We start from the raw sequence: 19,746 nt of genomic DNA on the forward strand, positions 1-19,746 counted from the left end.
CAGGGGGCAGGTGCTGCCAGCACACACTCTTCTCAACACAGTGGATGTAGAACTGATCTATGAAGGCATCAAGTACATCCTGACTGTGACTCGCCAGTCTCCCAACTCATATGTGCTCATCATGAACAACTCCACAGTCGAGGTGGATGTCCATCGACTAAGCGACGGAGGTTTGTTGCTGTCCTATGACGGCAGCAGCTACACTACCTACATGAAGGAAGAGGTCGACAGGTAAGATAAAACTATCCGTTTGCTCTTTAGCTGATCTCATGATCAAAATGATCTCAACTGGTTACATTCTCGAAAGGTATCGCATCACCATAGGGAACAAGACATGTGTTTTCGAAAAGGAGAACGACCCCTCGCTGCTGCGATCTCCCTCAGCAGGAAAAATCATCCACTACACAGTCGAAGACGGCGGTCATCTTTTTTCTGGCCAGTGTTATGCTGAAATAGAGGTATGTCATTTTTGCCACACACCAATCCGACGTCGGGGTGCGTCGTGGCGTCCGATTTGTGTAGTGACCAGCGTCGTGACCCATCAGGAAGCATCTGTGGGCGTTTGAGCATATTGAATCGGAGTCGTGACATTTGGTCACTCGGATTGGCTGTTAGCTAGCGAATCAGGGCTCGGAGCACGAACGGGAAGTGACAAATGCGAATAAACAGCGAGCAAGCCTCTGCTACCTTAATCTTACAAGTACAAGAGCGAGGGTTGACAATGTGGGTATTTCACAATACCGTGTCAAGAACGTGAGGGTTTACTTCGCGTGGGAGTTCATCGTGAGCAAAGAATATAGCTGAATGCATTGTTTACGTTTTTATACTCCACCCCCGGCCAATAGCTTCCCGGTTGGATTTTTCTAACCATGAGAAATGAAGACCACCGTCACCGATGGTATGGGAGAGTATTACATCTTGCGCGTGCGCAGAAGGTACTTTAATGGTCAGCGTCGCTGTGTGTCGTTGCGGTGTATTTTTCCAGCGTGACGTGCCGACAGCCACCCCAACGCCACGGGGGGTCTTTCACAGTTAGCAAGTGTCAGATTGGTCTATCTAGGTCTTTACAGATTGTTTGGCATTGTTATGTGATGGTTGAATCGATTTTTCCTGACTCCAATTGCAGGTGATGAAGATGGTCTTGGCCATCACAACTACTGAGTCTGGTTGTATTCACTATGTGAAGAGGGCTGGAGCATCACTGGAGCCCGGCTGTATCATCGCCAAACTTCAACTTGACGACCCCACCCGAGTGCAACAGGTAAGATGTCAGAATTATGCCAAGTAGCAATTTGTAATACTTCTGTTTTACATCTTGAGCTGACCAGTCTTCATCTATTGACTGTTAACAGTACTCTGACCATAGCATTATTGCTTAACGGAATATCATTTTATTTTTTGCTAGACAGGCACCATTGATAGCCAATCAGGCTATTGCTACCCCACCAGTGTAAAATGTGGAGGAAATAAAACCCAACAACAAAATAACATTCTGAACAAGGGAAACAAATTGCCTGCATGTTTTCAAATGATTTTTATACTGTATTTGTTTTTCAGGCAGATCTGCATACAGGCACCTTGCCCTCTACCCAGGCTGTTGCTCTGCGAGGAGAGAAACTACACAGAGTTTTCCACAACACACTAGATCACCTTGTTCATGTCATGAATGGCTACTGTCTACCTGAGCCTTTCTTTAGCGCCAAAGTGAGTTCTCATACAACACCTGGTTAAAAACAAAGAGCTCTACTAACTGTAGGCTGTTCCTCGATCTCACTAACTTTTGTATTCCCAGTTGAAAGAGTGGGTCGAAAGGCTGATGAAAACCATGCGGGACCCCTCGTTGCCGCTGCTGGAGCTTCAAGACATTATGACCAGCGTTTCGGGTCGCATCCCCCCTGCTGTGGAGAAAGCCATCAAGAAGGAGATGGCTCAGTATGCCAGCAACATCACCTCAGTGCTCTGCCAGTTCCCCAGTCAGCAGGTGGTCCACTCTACACACACACACACACACAAATACACATAGGCTAAACCACAGCATTCCCTCTTGAAAGGATTGTTGTGATAAATCAGATATATTTGATTTAATTTTTTTTTTATTTGCTGGTAGGCTTATATTGTATATTTCCCTACTTTTCAGATTGCAAACATCCTGGACAGCCATGCTGCAACTCTTAACAAGAAGTCTGAAAGAGAAGTCTTTTTCATGAACACGCAAAGCATTGTACAGCTGGTGCAAAAGTGAGTGCCGCAGTCTGTACTTAACAGCACTCATCTGCAACTTGTTTATTGCATCATACAAGCGGACATCTTGTATCTAAAAAGTTTCACTATTATATTAGTCAGAGACTGGTATTTACACTTTACGAAAATAATAGCTTCATACCCATATATGTTGTAATTTTTTTCTTACAGATATCGCAGTGGTATCCGAGGTTACATGAAGGCAGTGGTTATTGACTTGCTCCGACAATACCTGAAAGTAGAGATCCAGTTTCAGAACGGTGAGATATTGTAGCAACGCACCATGCAAGCAATAGGTATATAGTCAGATGTAATACTACGTTTCTCCATTTGGTGGAGCTCTTTCACAATGAACAACTTCAGCATGGCTGTAGATTCTCAAATGTGTTTGCTTGTTTGATAGGACATTATGACAAGTGTGTGTTTGCCCTGCGTGAGGAAAACAAAGGTGACATGGCAAATGTGCTCAACTACATCTTCTCCCATGCCCAAGTCACCAAGAAGAACCTGCTGGTTACGATGCTGATTGTAAGTGTCCATCATATTTTGAGTATTTAAGTATTGGAATGTTTGTTTAAAGCAACAAGGTGTGATATATTTAGTAAAATGGAATTTACAATTGCACTGGACGCAGACAGTTTTGTTGTTGTTGTTGTTGTTTTTTTTTTTTTCTTTCCTTGTATATGGATGAAAGAAGTAGTACTGTGTATGCTCTCTTCAGGACCAATTGTGTGGTCGTGATCCTACACTGACAGAAGAATTGATGGCCATGTTGACTGAATTCACCCAGCTCAGCAAGACAACAAACGCAAAGGTGGCACTTCGCGCACGGCAGGTTGGTTGTTCAGTACAAAACTAAATGACAATGTAGAAATCCCTGTAGTGTGAAGGGATATTCAAGAGAGCTTTGCAGAGGTGTTTCATCCAAGTACAGAGAAACTACGTTGTTGCGTTGGGGAGAAACGTTTCTTGAAAACTGAAAGAACGTTCACTGTAAAAGAACATATTAAGAGAACACAATAACTTTAATTTTGATGATGATTAGACTCGTCTATGGTCGAACAGGGGAAAAAAAACAACAAAAATGTAGCTTTGCTAGACTTCCATTGGTGTCTACTCATTTTTGCAACATTGAATTTATTTGTGAGGGGAAAAAAAATTGCGGATTCGTTTGCGCACAAAACAAGGAAGCCAAATCTCATTTGTATTTTATAGTATCGTATGCCATAAAGGACATAGATACTGAAAGTCAAGTTAATGTTTTCTAACAAATCAGTTGGGGTGTCCTCATTTATGTTGCGCACTGTATGAACATAGAAAAGACAATGTCTGAAGATAATAAAATTTAATGAGCTATGAAATCCGTCGTAATTTCATTCTCTGCAGGTGTTGATAGCATCTCACCTCCCCTCTTATGAGCTCCGCCACAACCAGGTGGAGTCCATCTTCCTCTCTGCCATCGATATGTATGGCCACCAATTCTGCATTGAGAATCTACAGGTAGGCAAGAATAACCAGCACAAGTGATTGAATTTGTAGTGGAGTAGCGTTTATCACTGTCCATTTGTTTTCTAGAAACTTATCCTTTCCGAGACATCAATCTTTGACGTTTTGCCCAACTTCTTCTACCACAGTAATCAGGTTGTGCGAATGGCCGCCCTTGAGGTGAGATCATTTCTCTCCGTTCTCAAGCTACTTTGCCCTAATTTATTTTTAATGCGGAGTGCGCACCAATCTACTTATAATTACGTGCCTTCATCTCCTAATCACCGCAGGTGTATGTGCGCCGAGCTTACATCGCTTATGAGCTCAACAGCGTGCAGCATCGCCAGTTGAAGGACAACACGTGTATAGTAGAGTTCCAGTTCATGCTCCCCACCTCACACCCAAACAGGTATCTCCCGTGCCCAAAGGCTAACGATTATTTGGCTCTTGCTCGCATCCGCATCATCTCAGCGGGCTGAAACCAGTGTGGATTAGTAGCGATGCTTAGTTTGTTTTGCATTAATGTTTTTTGTCAAAACGTTGTTCTTGAGTACAAAGTTGAGAAAGATTTGCATTCACTCTCAGAATTGTATTTGGTGGTTCAACTTAGTTCATGCATCGCTTTCGTGAAGGATATTTTTTTTGGTCACGTAGTCAATAAACCCATGATGGATTTCATTATTACTATCTAGAAATTGAAAAAATTATCATCAAAAAGGCAATGTCAACATACTCCTATTTCTCAACAAGAATTAATTGGCTAGATTTTTTTTTAATTTATTTATTTTTTTTTAAGAAAGCTTTATTAGGTCTTTTTTTCACATTTTTCTGAAACATTGCATTTTTCAGTGTTTTTCTGCTATCTGTATTTGGCTGGTAACCAGTCCGGTATGTACCCTGACTTGTGCTCAAAGTAAGCTGGGAAAGACTCCAGCTCATTCACAACCCTGATGAAGATAATCAGTATAAAAGATAGATGGGTGGCCATTTTATATTATTTTAATCTTCTGTGGTGTTTGGGTTATTTATCCCAGCTGTGTCCCATTGTGTAGAAAAAAATGTTCCATGTTTGCAAAGTAGGTATATTGCAAGATCTGACTGATTGGTTAAAAATGTGTGTGCGTGTATGTGTGGGCAATCAAAGATCTGCTGCGTGCAGTACCTTTGGTTAGCTCTTCTTCCTAGGGGGCACTGTTGCCATAGATAAATGGACAAATTTGAGGGTTTCTTGTGCACGACTTTTCAGCATTTGAACATGCTTGTAGCTCAGACTCGTTGGGTTTCTGTTGCATTTGTGATCCCAGTGTGTGATTGTGTTCTGGTTGTTAGTGTGAACGAGTTCATGCTTGTTTGCTTGATGTTGCGGGGGCATGACGAACTCCGGGAGTTGACAGAAGAATGCTGTCAATATGTACATACCAGCCACAACATTAGGCACACCTGCACTTATTTAATGAGTTCCAAACGGTGTTTTTCCCAGTTTCAGTTTTGTGAATTATCATTTCATATCATTATCGTTTGGGTTGTATGTTATACAGTGGTTGTGTAGCTCTGCACCGCATTATTCGTGAGATCATAATTGGGATATAGCTTGATCTCTGATTCCAAATATTAGCAACACTTGTAATACCAGCAATACATAGAACTACAAGTTTTTAATCTGGATAAAAATATTGTTTAGTGTTATCTCTGACAGTCTCTGTCAAAAGTGAGCATGAAATTGAAAACACTCATTTGGGATTTAACTCCTGGCGAATGTTGTTTGATTAAGATGGATTGTGCGGGCATGCCTACTGTTGCCGCTCGGGAGTGTCTAGACTGCATTGTATGTCCTACATGTTTGTGTCATGATTCTGAAATAACCATATTTTGCTTGTTTAAAAAAAAAAAAAAGAAGCAGCATGATGTTCCCGTGCCTCTCTTGATAAAAGAGCATGATGCATGTTGTACAAGGAGCAGTCAAGAAGTAAAATGTGTGCTCAACCTTTTGACACCTGGGTACATTTAGATATTGACATGTGCAAAGTAAGATGTTGTTGAGATGAACGCACTGCTACAACTTGACTGTCTTCCTGTGCTGATGCCTGTCACTAACCCCATAGTAATCAATGTTGTTTGATTGCAGAGGGAACATCCCCACTCTAAACAGGTATTGTAACATTCTTTTTTTTGCATAGACTAGTTTCGATGCATGGCCAAAGCGTACATTCAAGTTAGTAATGAATCTGTAAATTAAGCAGTTTGGTGCTCTTTGAATTTCAAATAAACATGATACTGATGGTATAGCTGGAGAACTACTAAGTGGAGCATGGCTCTAAGTTCATAGCCTTTTTTAAAATGCTTTTTTATGTGTGTGTGTGTGAGTCCTTGTGAAAGAGTGCTGTATTCGTAACAGGTGTGTGTTATTGAGATTATGAATAACGTATAATCTACTGAAATAAATCATTTGATTGTCCTGCTAGGAAAATGTCTGCTCCTTCGGTCCTGGATATTATGAAAGCCAAAACCGTCTCAAATTTAGAATCTCAGGACAGGTTTGAAACTTCTGAAGTACTCTCAGTGGGTAGTTACCTTTGGTTTAACATTAAACAGTGCTTACTTACAGGGCCCTACTGGTGTTTTTGAATTTTTCTTGGTGTGTGAGAATTTTTTTAAGATGAGCCGAGTGACATGACAAAATGAAATTTGGTCTCAGTTGGTTGTAAGCGTGGCTGCTTCGGCCATGATGCAGCCAAACTCCAACTCTACAAGATTAGCCCTCAAGACCTGTGCAACAATCCTACTCACTTTTGTCTGACCCATTTGGCTAATGTAGCTGAGGTCAAAGATCAACTGATCCTGATTACTTTTCAATTTCCCTTTAGACTTCTGGGGTTGTGATCTCCTAGTTCCAAATGTCTCGTTTTTGTCATCACTCTCTGGGTTATCAGCGCTCTTTGCATTTCACTAATAGTCAGTGATTACTTTGTGGGGACATGGCCAATTTTATTGGTCCAATTTAACCTAACACACTGTACAACTGGTTAATTCTGCTCAAATGTAAGGGTGAAAGGTTCTAACCAGCTGCTTTTTATTGTTGGAACTTCGTTCAATTTAACAAACTTTATACCAAGGGAATGGGGAAACAATACTTTCCACAGCATCAAAAATCTGGAGGTTCCAAAGGCTTACACTTGGAACTCTCAAAAGGTGGATGGGAAATGTCTACACATCACTCTTATTGGAGTGGATTCTCATTCCAATCGCTGTTCACCACAGAATGTCATTCTCGTCGAACTTGAACCACTATGGTATGGTGCACATGGCTAGCGTGAGCGATGTTTTGCTGGACACATCCTTTACGCCCCCCTGTCAACGAATGGGCGCCATGGTCTCCTATCGTTCATTCCAGGAGTTCACCAAGTTAGTGTGCACTCTTTGAAATAATTTTGAACGTAAAAGTGACTATTGTATGACGAAAGTGCGGTTGCTTGTTTTTAAGGAATATAACAGATGTGTTGAGTTGCTTCACCGACTCTCCTCCCCCAAGCCCGACCTTCCCCGAGGGAGGTAATCCCGTCCTGTACGGTGAAGAGGACAACAAGGTGGCAAAAGCTTATTGTACTTATAGGCTACTGTAATTATTAAATGTGGTTCAACTTAAAATGCTGATGTACTTTATTTTTTTTGCTAATCAGAGCACCCAAGAGGAGCCCATCCATATACTGAATGTGGCTATAAAGACCGACAGTGACATGGATGATGATAGCCTGGCAGCCATGTTTCGGGAGTTCACCCAATCAAAGGTTGGAAGTAGAATGTTCCTCAAGAAGCCTGTTGTTGATTTTAGCAAGTTTAGTCCTGGACTAACTCAGGCGTTCTTATTTGATTTGTTTTTTCCAATCAATCCCAGAAATCTCTGTTGTTTGAACACGGAATCCGTCGCTTGACTTTCCTTGTGGCACAGAAGGTAAGAGTCTTGTTCTGTACTTCGGTACTTTTGCTATTTCTGTATCTGTGCTTCACCATCTGCCTTGCATGTCACTCTTTTAATTGTTATGGCTGCTATTAATGGTCATCATTTGACTAAAAATGTCTTCACATTTGTACATAACTGCCGGTAATATTGCCTACTGACAATTGTGCATAGTGTATTTTGTAAATTGTTCTTGTATTAATTTGAAATAATTTGCATTATAAATTCAGCCTTGTCTCTCCTATATCTCCTTTTTGCATGCCTTGCTTTTGCAACATTTATGATGACAGGATTTCAGGAAGCAAATCAACTGTGAGGTGGACCAAAGGTTTCACGTAAGTAGAGGCAACGGGGAAGGAGGGCAGCAAGTCTAATGAAATGAAAAATACTGCAAAAAATAGGGTTCCAAAGAAAAACCGTACACTCTGTAGCCACAACATTGAGTAAACCTGAACAATTTCAATGTATAGTAATTGTTTGATTGATGGTACAGCCTCTCTATGATTCAGTGCATTTCTACACTACTGCAACTGACAATAACAATGATAGCTACAACCACAGTGCAGTGTCATCTTAACTTTTTCTTTGAAAAGGCAAATACAACTCTTGTATTCAATTTATAGCTAATCCCAATGAGGTGTCCAGTGAATACTACCATTTATCTGCAGCAAGTGCCGGGACAGTTGCATAATGCGTACAAACCACCAATAGTTTTGCAATGAAAGCAATAATGAGGGCATTGACCATGATACTGTTTTGACAATAGGCTTTGATTTATTTATTTTTTTCTTTTCATGGCCCTTCTGCATCTGAGAATTAATCATACTCAGTGGTGTCAGTGCCATTATGAGGTCCTCATTAAATGGAGGGATTTTTGTAGCACTCGCCCTCAAAAAATGTTTTCCCTCCATTTACGATATTCTGGACAGAATGTGTAATCAGTGTCAAATTGTGTCCGTGAAGCTTGCAGTTTGTGTACAATTGCTAGCCTGCAGTTATCATGTAGCACGTGAGGTGAGAAAAGCGTCTCCAATCGGGCCAGCATTGTTGTGGAACACTTCATCTGATATCATTCAACATGGGCAAGGGGCCATTTAGAGGATCAAGAGTCTCTGAAAGAGTGACATGTTTTATTCATTCACAAAGGGAATGTATACCTTTCTCCACCGACTATTCTTATATTGATTTATTTACCAACAGAATAAATTCAGTACAAGACATCAGCTACAAATAACTTATTTTAGCTTGTTGTGATTACATTTATAGGTTGTGCATACTTAAATATTGTTTTTATTTCCGAGATGTGTGTTTTATTGTTTTGCTTGTTCTTCTATTTCCTGCACAGAGAGAATTCCCCAAATTTTTCACATTCCGCGCCAGAGATAAGGTAGGTGTCTTTATCATAAAACTATGAAAGTTTTCTGCTTTAACACAATCGTAATGGTAAAGCTAAAGTTGCTACAAGGGGTGCTTAAGGACACTTTGAAACTGGGGATCAAACAACCTATTTCCCCAGTTTAGCACCAGCTCGTTACATTACGGTGACTATTTTTTGGATTGATTGTTGAAACAACTTTCTTTTTTACCCGAGGCTGTACTGGATGTCTTCCATTGTAGACATTTGATGGCCCCTTCTCTCTCTAACCCCTGATAGTTTGACTACAATGACACCAGCAAAACTCATTAAAGTAATGAACTCTTTAATTATGTCTCACATTTAAGAGAAATGACACCCATTAGCAGCTCTCTGAGAATGAGATTGCCCACGATTTCATTTACTTAATACTGTGTGTAGCTCTTGGGCATCTTTCTACTTTTATTGGGAGCTGGTGTTCTTGAAACTGCCATTGATATAATCTTGGTTAATAGCAATGTTGCTTTGTACTCGCCTTGTGAAGAAAAATGTGTAATATTCTTCAAGAGTGTGTGTGTGTGTGTTGTATGTATTGTTTTTTATTATGACATTATGCTATTTTCTCAACAGTTTGTGGAAGATAGGATCTACCGCCACTTGGAGCCCGCTTTAGCTTTCCAGCTGGAGCTCAACCGCATGCGAAATTTTGCCCTGACAGCCATTCCCTGTGCCAACCACAAGATGCACCTCTATCTGGGCGCAGCTCGAGTCGAAGTGGGAGCAGAAGTCACTGACTACCGATTTTTTGTGCGAGCCATTATCCGACATTCTGATTTAGTCACAAAAGTAAGAACCGGAATATCTACTCCCATTTGCTTAATCAGCTGCCACAGATGATTCCAAATTAATCATACCTACACCTCAATGATGCTTGATTTATTTATTTATTTTTTATTTTTTTCCTTCTTCTCCTGTGCCCTCACCAGGAGGCCTCTTTTGAGTACCTTCACAATGAGGCTGAGCGTTTGCTTCTTGAGGCCATGGATGAGCTCGAGGTTGCTTTCAACAACACAACAGTGCGTACTGACTGTAACCACATATTCCTCAATTTTGTCCCCACAGTCATCATGGACCCTTCAAAGGTATAATATGTCAAACCATCCTAAAATGAATCACAGCTTCAGCTTGTCTTTGTGATTAGCATTAACTTTCAACTAATATACTTCCGTGAACAGATCGAGGAGTCAGTGCGTTCCATGGTGATGCGTTACGGCAGCCGGCTTTGGAAACTGCGTGTCCTGCAAGCTGAACTGAAAATTAACATTCGCCTGACTCCGACAGGAAAGCAAATCCCCATTCGCTTGTTTCTCACAAATGAATCGGGCTACTACCTGGACATCAGCCTCTACAAGGAGGTCACTGACTCCCGAACGGGACAGGTGGGGCCCAAAGACCGCCAGGTGGGGCACTCATACATTTTCCATGTCATCCACTTGTCACAGGAATAGTGCTTCTGTTCCATCATGGATTCCACATCCTCCAAGTTGTAATTTAATGGCCTCGTTGTTTGAGGTTTCGCCGAACATTTCTGTCTTTAAAATACAGTGTGTTTCATAAGTCTGTCACTGTACAAAAACTCATATCTTAGGAACTGCCAAACGTAGCAAGATAAAACCGATTTCCCTTGAAAGGTAAAATCTTCAAGTTTTCTGCTGCAGTGCTTGTCAGGCCATTGTTACGTCACAATCAATGTTTTTTTTTTTAACTTTTTGCGTAAAAAGTGGTTGGCACTGATTTTATTGCTATTTACTGATAGTGCCGTTCACTGGGAAAGAAAAGGAGGTTTTTTTGTCTTGGTTTGATAGGAATGGATGATCTGAACACTTGGATAACTGAGGCCTTGACAACCAGTGATCCCAATTTGTTTGTTCGCCTATCGAAAGGAATGTAATCTTTTTTTCGATATGCGGTGCAACCAAAGGCTTGCATATTTAACGGTTGTGAAAATTTTGATGAAACCGTTTCTTGAATTTTTGTGTTCAAATATTTGCCACAACTTGAGATCAATGGCCTTCGGAAAATGTAAGTTGGGTTTTCATATCTTTATCTATGTATAGGTAAAGTAAAGTGGCACAGATTTATGAAACACACTGTATTTGGATTCGGAGATGAGGTCCTGCATGGTGCCTATGGAGACAAAATCCTGCATGGTACCTACTATCCCTTTGCCTTGTTCACAGTAACGTACAGGGACATAAAAAAATTGCATTTTTTGAAAAAGTTTTGAGAAAAAAAAATTTTTGTCACTCACTTCAGAAATATTTATAGCCTTTATTTCTTGATGTTGACGATCATGGTTTTCAGATAATGTATATCCAATTTACAGTGTCTCAGAAAATCAGAATATTGTGAAAAAATTCAAGATTAGAAAGTCATGGTGTCACCCCCTAATTATTAGCTCATTAACTCCTGTCACCTGCAAAGGCGTCCTAATCCTTTAAATGGTCTGTTTGGGTTAGGCTATATAATCAAGGGCTAAAGTGCTGACTTGACAGTAGTCCAGAAGACTGTCGTTGACACTCTCCACGTTGATTGGATGGGAAAACACCAGCAAAAGGGGTAGCTGCAGCCTTGTAAGGATTCTGAAGCAAAATCCATCCAAGAATTTGGTGAGCTTCATAATTAGTGGATTGAGACTGGAATTGGTGCATCAAGAGCCTCTATGCACAGACAGATCCGAGACATGGACTACAAATGTTGCATCATCAGAAGCATCTTACCTGGGCTGTGGCGACAAAATCCTGTTTTCAGATGAAAGCAAATTTTGCATATAATTTGAAGACCAAAGTCCCAGTGTCTGGACAAAGCGTGGAACAGCCCAGAATTCATGTTGCTTGAAGTCCAGTGCTAAATTTATAATAAGTGATGATTTGGGCTGCCCTGTCATCTTCCAGTGTCGGTCCACAGTCAACACAGCCATCTCCCACGAAATGTTAGAGCTGATTACGTTTTCCAGCAGGACTTTGACCCCGCACACAATGCCCAAGGTACCAAAGGCAGGATCAATGACCATGGTGTGACTGTACATGATTGGCCAGCAATGTCGCCTGACATGAACCCCATACCGAACCTGTGATATATTGTCAAAAGATGAGCAACTAGACTCAACAATGCAGATGACCTGAAGGCTGCTATCACAGCAAGCTGTGCTTCCATTACACCTGACCAGGCGCTGATCATCTCCTTTCCACACCGCATTTGATGAAGTGATTAATGCAAAAGGAAGCCCAACGAAGTGAACATTCTTTTCAAAACCTGACATATTTTTCAATATCCCATTATTCTCATTTTCTGAGACACTGCATTTTTGGTTATCAGTAAGCCATTATCATCAATTTGTGGGAAATAAACGCTTGACATATTTTCACTTTTTGTGTAATCTAAATAATTTATGGGTTTCTCTTTCTGAAATGAATGACCAAAATATGAAACATTTTCATGAGGTTCCAATTTTTTGAGATGACTGTTGCTGATCAGGTAAGTTATACTTCATGCCTTCAGCCACCATTGCACCATTTTATCATCACATCAGACCCATACATAAAGACCCCAGCCAAGGTTCGCACCCACAACTTCAGAATGTGAGATAGATGTGCTAGCTACATGCACGAATGCACTACCATCTTTTCATTAAAACTTAGAAGATTTTATTTTTTTATAACAGTTGAATGGTGAATCTGAAATGAACTGGCTGCTTTGGGCATAAGAAATGCTCATTGTCCTCATTCTCATCAAATCAGTCACCTAATGCCACAATAGTTAGAAAGGCTGGTGTATTTTTAATTACATTCCCTCCTTATTTGTGCAGATCATGTTCCAGGCATATGGAGACAAACAGGGTCCTTTGCACGGCATGCTCATCAACACCCCCTACGTCACTAAGGACCTGCTGCAGTCAAAGCGCTTTCAAGCACAGTCACTGGGAACTACCTATGTTTATGATTTTCCCGAAATGTTTAGACAGGTACATTCCAAAACTGGCTTTTTCTTAACCTGATGTGTTTCAACAGTAGGGACACCAAATATTACATTAGTACGTCATTCTATTTAAGTAAATGTTAATTGCTGCTTTTGATGCAATCAATATACCTGATTGACTATTATACTTCTTTATCCAGGCTCTGAAAAAATTGTGGCACTCAAGCCAAGCATATGCTTTCGTACCCAAATGCCCTCTTCCCTCTGAGTTGCTGACCTTCACCGAGCTGGTGTTGGACGCCCAAGATCAACTGGTGCAGATGAACCGACTGCCTGGTGGCAATGAGGTTTGTTGTGTGTTAATATATTGACTAATTAAAGTAATCCTTTAACTTGTGTCAATTTGTCACGATCCAAAATGGGCTAAATTATCCTTGTAGTTAAAATCTTGACAATTTATTTTTCCAGATATAATTTTTAAATCTGACAAAAAAAATCTTTCATAAAGCAGTATTTAATTCCGTATGTATCTTTTATTTTTTCATCTGCCAAAGATTGGTATGGTGGCATGGCGGATGACCCTCCGTACACCTGAATATCCAGCCGGACGTGAGATTATTGTCATCAGTAATGACATCACACACAAGATCGGCTCATTCGGACCTCAGGAGGATCTGCTGTTTCTGCGTGCCTCCGAGATGGCCCGGGAGGGCGGCATCCCTCGTATCTATATTGCGGCCAACAGCGGCGCCCGCATTGGCCTGGCTGAGGAAATCCGACACATGTTCCACGTGGCCTGGCAAGATCCAGCTGACCCATACAAGGTCAGTTACATAGCATTAGCGTCCTGCTTCAATTTTTTGGGCTATCACTGTCAAACAATAATAAAGCTGTCTCCCTATTGCCCCTGCAGGGTTTCAAGTATCTCTACCTCACACCTCAGGATTATAAAAAGGTCTCAGCCTTGAACTCTGTCCATTGCGAACATGTGGAGGATGAGGGAGAATCCAGGTACATCTTCTAGATTTCATGTATAGATACCTCATATTGTTTGAAAACTCTTATAGTTGCTGTTCTTAGATCAATCAAGTATGCATAGTGATTTAAAATGAAGGCAAGACTATTGGCTGGTCACCCTTGAAAAGATGTGCACTGCATTATTTGCTGTCACATAGGTACAAGATCACTGACATCATTGGAAAGGAAGAGGGGCTGGGTGTGGAAAATCTGAAAGGGTCGGGCATGATTGCTGGAGAATCCTCTGTGGCTTATGAGGAGATCATCACCATGAACCTGGTAAGAGCCATGTGTGTGCAAAATACAAATAGGTTTTAGCTGTCAACTTGGTGTCAAGAAGCCTTAACGTTGATTGTCTCGCTTAACAGGTAACGTGCCGAGCCATTGGAATCGGAGCCTATCTTGTGAGACTTGGTCAGAGAACCATTCAGGTGGACAACTCGCACATAATCCTTACTGGGGCTGGAGCACTCAACAAGGTACAACAACTGCATAGTGCCAAAAATAATAAGTACCGATATAGAATCAACCCCCGCATACTTGCGGGGCAGCACCTGCAGATTCGCAAATTCGCTGATTTTTATTTATTTTTAATTTTTTAATTTTTTATTTTTTCGGGATTTTTATTTAACCACCATTCCCCCTCGGTTTGAATGTTTATCAGCGTTTTCTGAAGAATTTTTTTTTTTTTTTTTTTTTTTTTTAAATATATGACATCTATTTCTTCATTCCCAATGCATTTCAATGAGTGTCAGTTGTATGCTGATTTTTGCTATTCGTTGGCCGGCCTGGTCCTTATTCCCCGCCAATAGTGGTGGTCGACTGTATGCCATTGCCATTCGGTTGATCCAAAAGCAATGCATATGAATTCTATTGACAAATTCATAATACATGTTTTATTCCATTAATATGAGAGCACAGCGGTGGGAGGCATTAAACATTTATTTGTTTGAAAATATGAATGTTATCTTTGCTGAATTGTGCTGTTACCTATGCTGCTAAGAATTTTACTGAATACAGTACTACAGTAGTAGTGGTATGTAAGATTTTTGGTGCTTCTAATTTATGTTCCACAAGGATACCCTTGCAATCCCAGACCCCCTACCTTCATTGTTAAATAATTGAAGGCGAACCATGAAGTTGTATTTGCTTTGCTGGAGGCTGCAATGCGGGACAACCGCATTATTTGTTTTCCATTAAAATGAATGTTTTGCTGAGACGGGTTTTCTGGTTGCTGTTGATTGGTGTGAGTGCTCATGTTTGAGCCTGCACGCTTTACTACATCTCCTATTTTTCCTATTTTCCCTCCCATTCACTCTCTTTGTCAGCATAATAAGATGTCTCCATTTCAAATTAATTGACAGGCGGCAGCCTGAGAAATCATGCAAATGGCAGGTTGATGGCGCACCTATTTGCCGAAGCCTCTGTTGTTTTTAGACGACTCCACTGTTTACGAAGAGACAGGTTGTGATTGAAGTATCCACATCACAGCCTAATAGCGAAACACTCTGGGTTTAAGTAGATGTGATTGTATTTTTGCTAAGATTGGGAGCAAGATTCTTCTCGCTTCTCTCTCTCCCCCCATTCTTCATGTGACTTCCTGGCTATTAACTGAAACTTAATAGAGAGCAGGAGGCTGCCACCCCAAGATCATCATGTAATTAGCCTCTAGAAAGCTTCCATATTTTCAGGGGCTTTGGATAGTAACTACTAGCACAAATACCCCAATGAGCTGTTCCATCGACTTGGCCTCTCTTTTCTCTCTCCTGGCGATCTCCCTCCTTTCCTGCTCCTCTATCGCCTCGCTGTCTCCGCACAGCGGAATCTTAATGAAGCCGCGATGGCCAGAGGCTCAGAGGCTTTGTGTGTGTCAAGGTGACTGCAATGTTTCTTGGAGCCGCAGGCTTTCCTGACAGCTTTAGGAGAGCGCCCTAGATTTGTAGCCAGATACATAACCATTAATGGTAATAAAGAAAGTAAATGATGGCTGAAAAGGTGAATGCTGAGGCTAGGGAGTGAGGTCCTCTGATTTTTACTCAGCCATGTCAGGGCCCTGCCACCTGTTCCTGCCTGCTTATGAAAATAGGGCATGCTGAGGTTAAGACTTTATGGCTTTAGGTTGATTCAGGGTCACTTTGCCGGATAAAAGTAGTTTGGTTGATTCTGTTGATTGCACTGCCCATGGCAAATTATTGCTTCTTTTGTGCATTCTTTCTGAGGCATCTTCGACATGTTTGTGAAGTGTGTTGCCGTGCGGGTTGCGCCTAAAGTATACTATGCACACAGAGCTCAAGCAGGCAATGTAACACTCCTGTTGTACAAAAATAGCATTTGTATATACTTGATAATAGTAATGACTGAGAACAACACATTGCTGTGTTCATGTGTGCAAGCGCATTTATCTAAAGCTCTGCAGCCTCATAATAATAAAACCCCCCAGTATAACTTAGATTTCTTTGTTTGTTTGTTCTACTGAAAGCCTTGCATTGTAGTTTTAAAAAGGCAGAAGTACCTTGTGCACAATCACACTCATGTTTGTGCTGTCTGTGTCTGTCTGTCCAATGCCAGGTGCTGGGCAGAGAGGTTTATACATCAAATAACCAGCTCGGCGGAATCCAAATCATGCACAACAATGGTGTGACCCACAACACTGTTTGTGATGACTTTGAGGGAGTCTTCACTCTCCTGCAGTGGCTCTCTTACATGCCCAAGGTAGGATCTACTGTAGCTTAAGTTGATTTCTATCATGGGATCGAAATCAGAGCTTTAAAAAAAAAAAATATATATATATATATCAATAATACTTTATTTTTTTATTTATTTTTTTTTTTTCAGTGCAAATTTTGTCTGGTGCCCATTGTAAGTGCCAAGGACCCCATAGATAGACCTGTTGAATTTGTGCCAACAAAAGCACCCTATGACCCTCGTTGGATGTTAGCTGGTCGTGCGAGTCAGAGTGAGTGCCCCTTATTTTTATTTTTATTTTTTATTTTTTTGAACTGTGTTTTTCAGCCAATATTTGTTGAGCATTATATCAAATGAATGGGTCATGCATCAAGCTTCTCATGGATACATTTTAAGGTTTATAGCTTTTAGTCCAAGTTTGCAATACATTATTTTTTAGGTTGGCTAAGTGCATTGGACATAGGACATGGTAACGATTTATTTTGTGTTACCTAAAGTAAATATAAAGATTTATCATGTCCAGCAAATGCGCCACGAGTTAGAAGTTGCAATTACACATTTCAAGAGAGCCTCTGGGTAGCCACTAAGAGAGAAACAGTTAAGTCTGCTATCATGCTCCAAGAGACAACATCAAGATAGCACCGAAATGGATGTGGCTGTGTTTCTCTACTGCAAGCTACGACTGGGCAGGTCCTATAACAGTGTAATTATAGCTTGAGACCACAAAGATGGTGGAGGATTGTGCGGAAAGCGGCACACACACACGTTGGTGGTAGGGATGAGCAGCAAGTCTTAATTGAACAGTAACCTCGTAGTGTATGGCATGTTTCTCAGGGTTAGCAAGCAGAAAAACAGCTTCGCAAGCCTTTTGTATCCATTCATCCATCACGTTTCCTGCCAGGATTACTGAGAGAGCGAAAAAAACACACAGCCTCCCACTGTATTGAAAATAATCTTTTGAAAAGTAACAAAGAGCATTTTCTGAAAAGTTGCTACAAATGAAAAAAAACATCACTTCAATCTATGTATATGAAGGTCCAAAAGGCTCTTGGCAGAGCGGCTTCTTTGACCATGGCTCCTTCATGGAGATAATGCAGCCATGGGCTCAGAGTGTGGTGGTCGGCAGAGCTCGGTAAGTCCCAAATAAATACAAAGCAAAATAGGGGAAAGGATTTCTTGTGTTGTAGTTAAATTTCCTCACTGCCACTGTGCTAGATGTCAGTGCTTATTACTGTATTTCCACAGCCTGGGTGGGATACCTACTGGAGTGGTTGCTGTGGAAACGAGGTCAGTGGAGCTGTCAATCCCAGCTGATCCAGCTAATTTGGACTCGGAGGCCAAGGTGAGGCAGGTCACTCGCTGCACATACTCAAGTATGAGCTAAGTGTTTCATTGTCTTTAGATGGAGTGACTGTGATGTTGTGATGTGTCTGTTCAGATCATCCAGCAGGCGGGACAGGTGTGGTTCCCTGATTCGGCTTTCAAAACAGCCCAAGCTATCAAAGACCTGAACCGAGAGGGTTTGCCTCTCTTTGTATTTGCCAACTGGAGGGGCTTTTCTGGAGGAATGAAAGGTGTCTGATAATAATTATTTTGCGGATGCTGAGAGACAAGTGGCCATAATGTTATCGTCCAGAATGATTTTTCTTCTTGCAATTTAAAACGTGCAACACTTCAGATATTGTGTACTGTAATGGCAACTAGCTGTATTCAATAACATGATGTCCTAAGTGTGTTTGATTTTTCTTTACTTATGATCACAGCGCTTAAAAAGCATTCCATGAAAATCTTGTTGCGTTCCAACTAACATTTTACTCCACAATTCATTTGATTTTTTTGTCTTTCTTTCAATTCTTTTTTTTTTTTTTTTGTAAGATATGTATGACCAGGTGTTGAAGTTTGGTGCCTATATTGTGGATGGGCTGCGGGAGTACAAGCAGCCTGTCCTGGTTTACATCCCTCCCCAGGCCGAGCTGCGAGGAGGTTCCTGGGTGGTCATCGATCCCACCATCAACCCTCGTCACATGGAGATGTACGCCGACAAGGACAGCCGGTAAGTTGATTCGAAATGAGGAAATATTCTTGTTCCCGTTAACTTTTAGTCCATTGAAACCATTCATGTGCTCAGAGGTGGAGTGCTGGAGCCAGAGGGGACAGTGGAGATCAAGTTTAGGAAGAAGGACCTTGTGAAGACCATGAGACGAGTAGATCCCATCTATACGAGCTTGGCTGAAAGACTGGGTCAGTCATCATCTTCAGTTCCAATTAACGTTCTTTAGTGGTCGCAGCCTACCTCATTTGTAGTCTTTCTCGCTCCCATTCCCTGTCAGTAAGGAGCAGACGATGGAGGGGGGCTGTGTACCTTCACCCTTTCTTTATCTGTGGATAGTATCATCTTTGCCGCGTCCCCCTGAGAGACGTGTCAATCACAGCTGGCTAGGATCAATTGTCAGCTCTCCTGCCTCTCTGGTGCAGCCTATCGATTTAACTCACAGCTCGCAGGAACTGTGATCCAATGTTGCGTGCGTTTGCCGCTTTGGGAAAACTGGTGCAGTGTTATTGAGGAGGGTTTAAGAGGAACAGATTGGAATTGACAGAAATCAGTCAGAAGCTAGAAAAGGTCTGAGAGGAAAGCTAAATGAAATGCTGTTAGTCTGTCTTAAGTCACTGCTGCATTTTGCATCTTAAATTATTAAGACATTGACTTTTACAGTATCACTTAACAGATTTGAATTGATTTAAAAATTCATTAAACAAAATGTGTTACCTTAACTGAGCTGGTCAGCGAGAGCCTATTTCCTGTTCTAACATTATGCTAGTCATGTGCACTTATACAGACTCCTTGTTCTCCTCAAAAGGAACCCCAGAGTTGAGCCTCCCTGACCGTAAGGAGCTGGAGACAAAACTAAAAGAGCGGGAAGAGTTTCTGTTGCCGATCTACCACCAGGTGGCTGTTCAGTTTGCAGACCTCCACGACACTCCGGGCCGCATGCAGGAGAAGGGCGTCATCACGGTGGGTGCTTTGCTTCAA

The 19,746-nt window shown here is 41.3% G+C and overlaps 1 protein-coding gene across 7 annotated transcripts in view; it reads left to right on the forward strand.

The window, feature by feature from the left end:
- acaca (acetyl-CoA carboxylase alpha) overlaps positions 1 to 19,746 on the forward strand; it is a 31,670-nt gene that overhangs the window by 8,280 nt on the left and 3,644 nt on the right. The window contains exons 16-52 of one of the 7 annotated variants that reach the window (XM_086057331.1): positions 4 to 231; positions 308 to 458; positions 1,127 to 1,261; positions 1,558 to 1,704; positions 1,793 to 1,981; positions 2,138 to 2,238; positions 2,413 to 2,501; positions 2,645 to 2,769; positions 2,963 to 3,076; positions 3,628 to 3,741; positions 3,817 to 3,906; positions 4,017 to 4,135; positions 5,852 to 5,875; positions 6,189 to 6,260; positions 6,985 to 7,128; positions 7,208 to 7,310; positions 7,404 to 7,511; positions 7,619 to 7,675; positions 7,972 to 8,016; positions 9,027 to 9,068; positions 9,666 to 9,881; positions 10,022 to 10,177; positions 10,271 to 10,495; positions 12,904 to 13,059; positions 13,214 to 13,360; positions 13,568 to 13,837; positions 13,927 to 14,024; positions 14,189 to 14,309; positions 14,399 to 14,509; positions 16,599 to 16,742; positions 16,866 to 16,986; positions 17,751 to 17,847; positions 17,961 to 18,057; positions 18,154 to 18,289; positions 18,591 to 18,768; positions 18,844 to 18,956; positions 19,574 to 19,728. In XM_086057331.1, the coding sequence (XP_085913457.1) occupies positions 4 to 231; positions 308 to 458; positions 1,127 to 1,261; positions 1,558 to 1,704; positions 1,793 to 1,981; positions 2,138 to 2,238; positions 2,413 to 2,501; positions 2,645 to 2,769; positions 2,963 to 3,076; positions 3,628 to 3,741; positions 3,817 to 3,906; positions 4,017 to 4,135; positions 5,852 to 5,875; positions 6,189 to 6,260; positions 6,985 to 7,128; positions 7,208 to 7,310; positions 7,404 to 7,511; positions 7,619 to 7,675; positions 7,972 to 8,016; positions 9,027 to 9,068; positions 9,666 to 9,881; positions 10,022 to 10,177; positions 10,271 to 10,495; positions 12,904 to 13,059; positions 13,214 to 13,360; positions 13,568 to 13,837; positions 13,927 to 14,024; positions 14,189 to 14,309; positions 14,399 to 14,509; positions 16,599 to 16,742; positions 16,866 to 16,986; positions 17,751 to 17,847; positions 17,961 to 18,057; positions 18,154 to 18,289; positions 18,591 to 18,768; positions 18,844 to 18,956; positions 19,574 to 19,728 (4,738 nt within the window). The remainder of the gene's footprint in view (positions 1 to 3; positions 232 to 307; positions 459 to 1,126; positions 1,262 to 1,557; positions 1,705 to 1,792; positions 1,982 to 2,137; positions 2,239 to 2,412; positions 2,502 to 2,644; positions 2,770 to 2,962; positions 3,077 to 3,627; positions 3,742 to 3,816; positions 3,907 to 4,016; positions 4,136 to 5,851; positions 5,876 to 6,188; positions 6,261 to 6,984; positions 7,129 to 7,207; positions 7,311 to 7,403; positions 7,512 to 7,618; positions 7,676 to 7,971; positions 8,017 to 9,026; positions 9,069 to 9,665; positions 9,882 to 10,021; positions 10,178 to 10,270; positions 10,496 to 12,903; positions 13,060 to 13,213; positions 13,361 to 13,567; positions 13,838 to 13,926; positions 14,025 to 14,188; positions 14,310 to 14,398; positions 14,510 to 16,598; positions 16,743 to 16,865; positions 16,987 to 17,750; positions 17,848 to 17,960; positions 18,058 to 18,153; positions 18,290 to 18,590; positions 18,769 to 18,843; positions 18,957 to 19,573; positions 19,729 to 19,746) is intronic. The other 6 variants (XM_086057332.1, XM_086057333.1, XM_086057334.1 and 3 more) reach the window with 6 other exon arrangements.

Source organism: Filicampus tigris, chromosome 17 (genome assembly GCF_054856515.1).
Source record: "Filicampus tigris isolate MCC_2025a chromosome 17, RoL_Ftig_1.0, whole genome shotgun sequence".
Taxonomy (NCBI): domain Eukaryota; kingdom Metazoa; phylum Chordata; class Actinopteri; order Syngnathiformes; family Syngnathidae; genus Filicampus; species Filicampus tigris.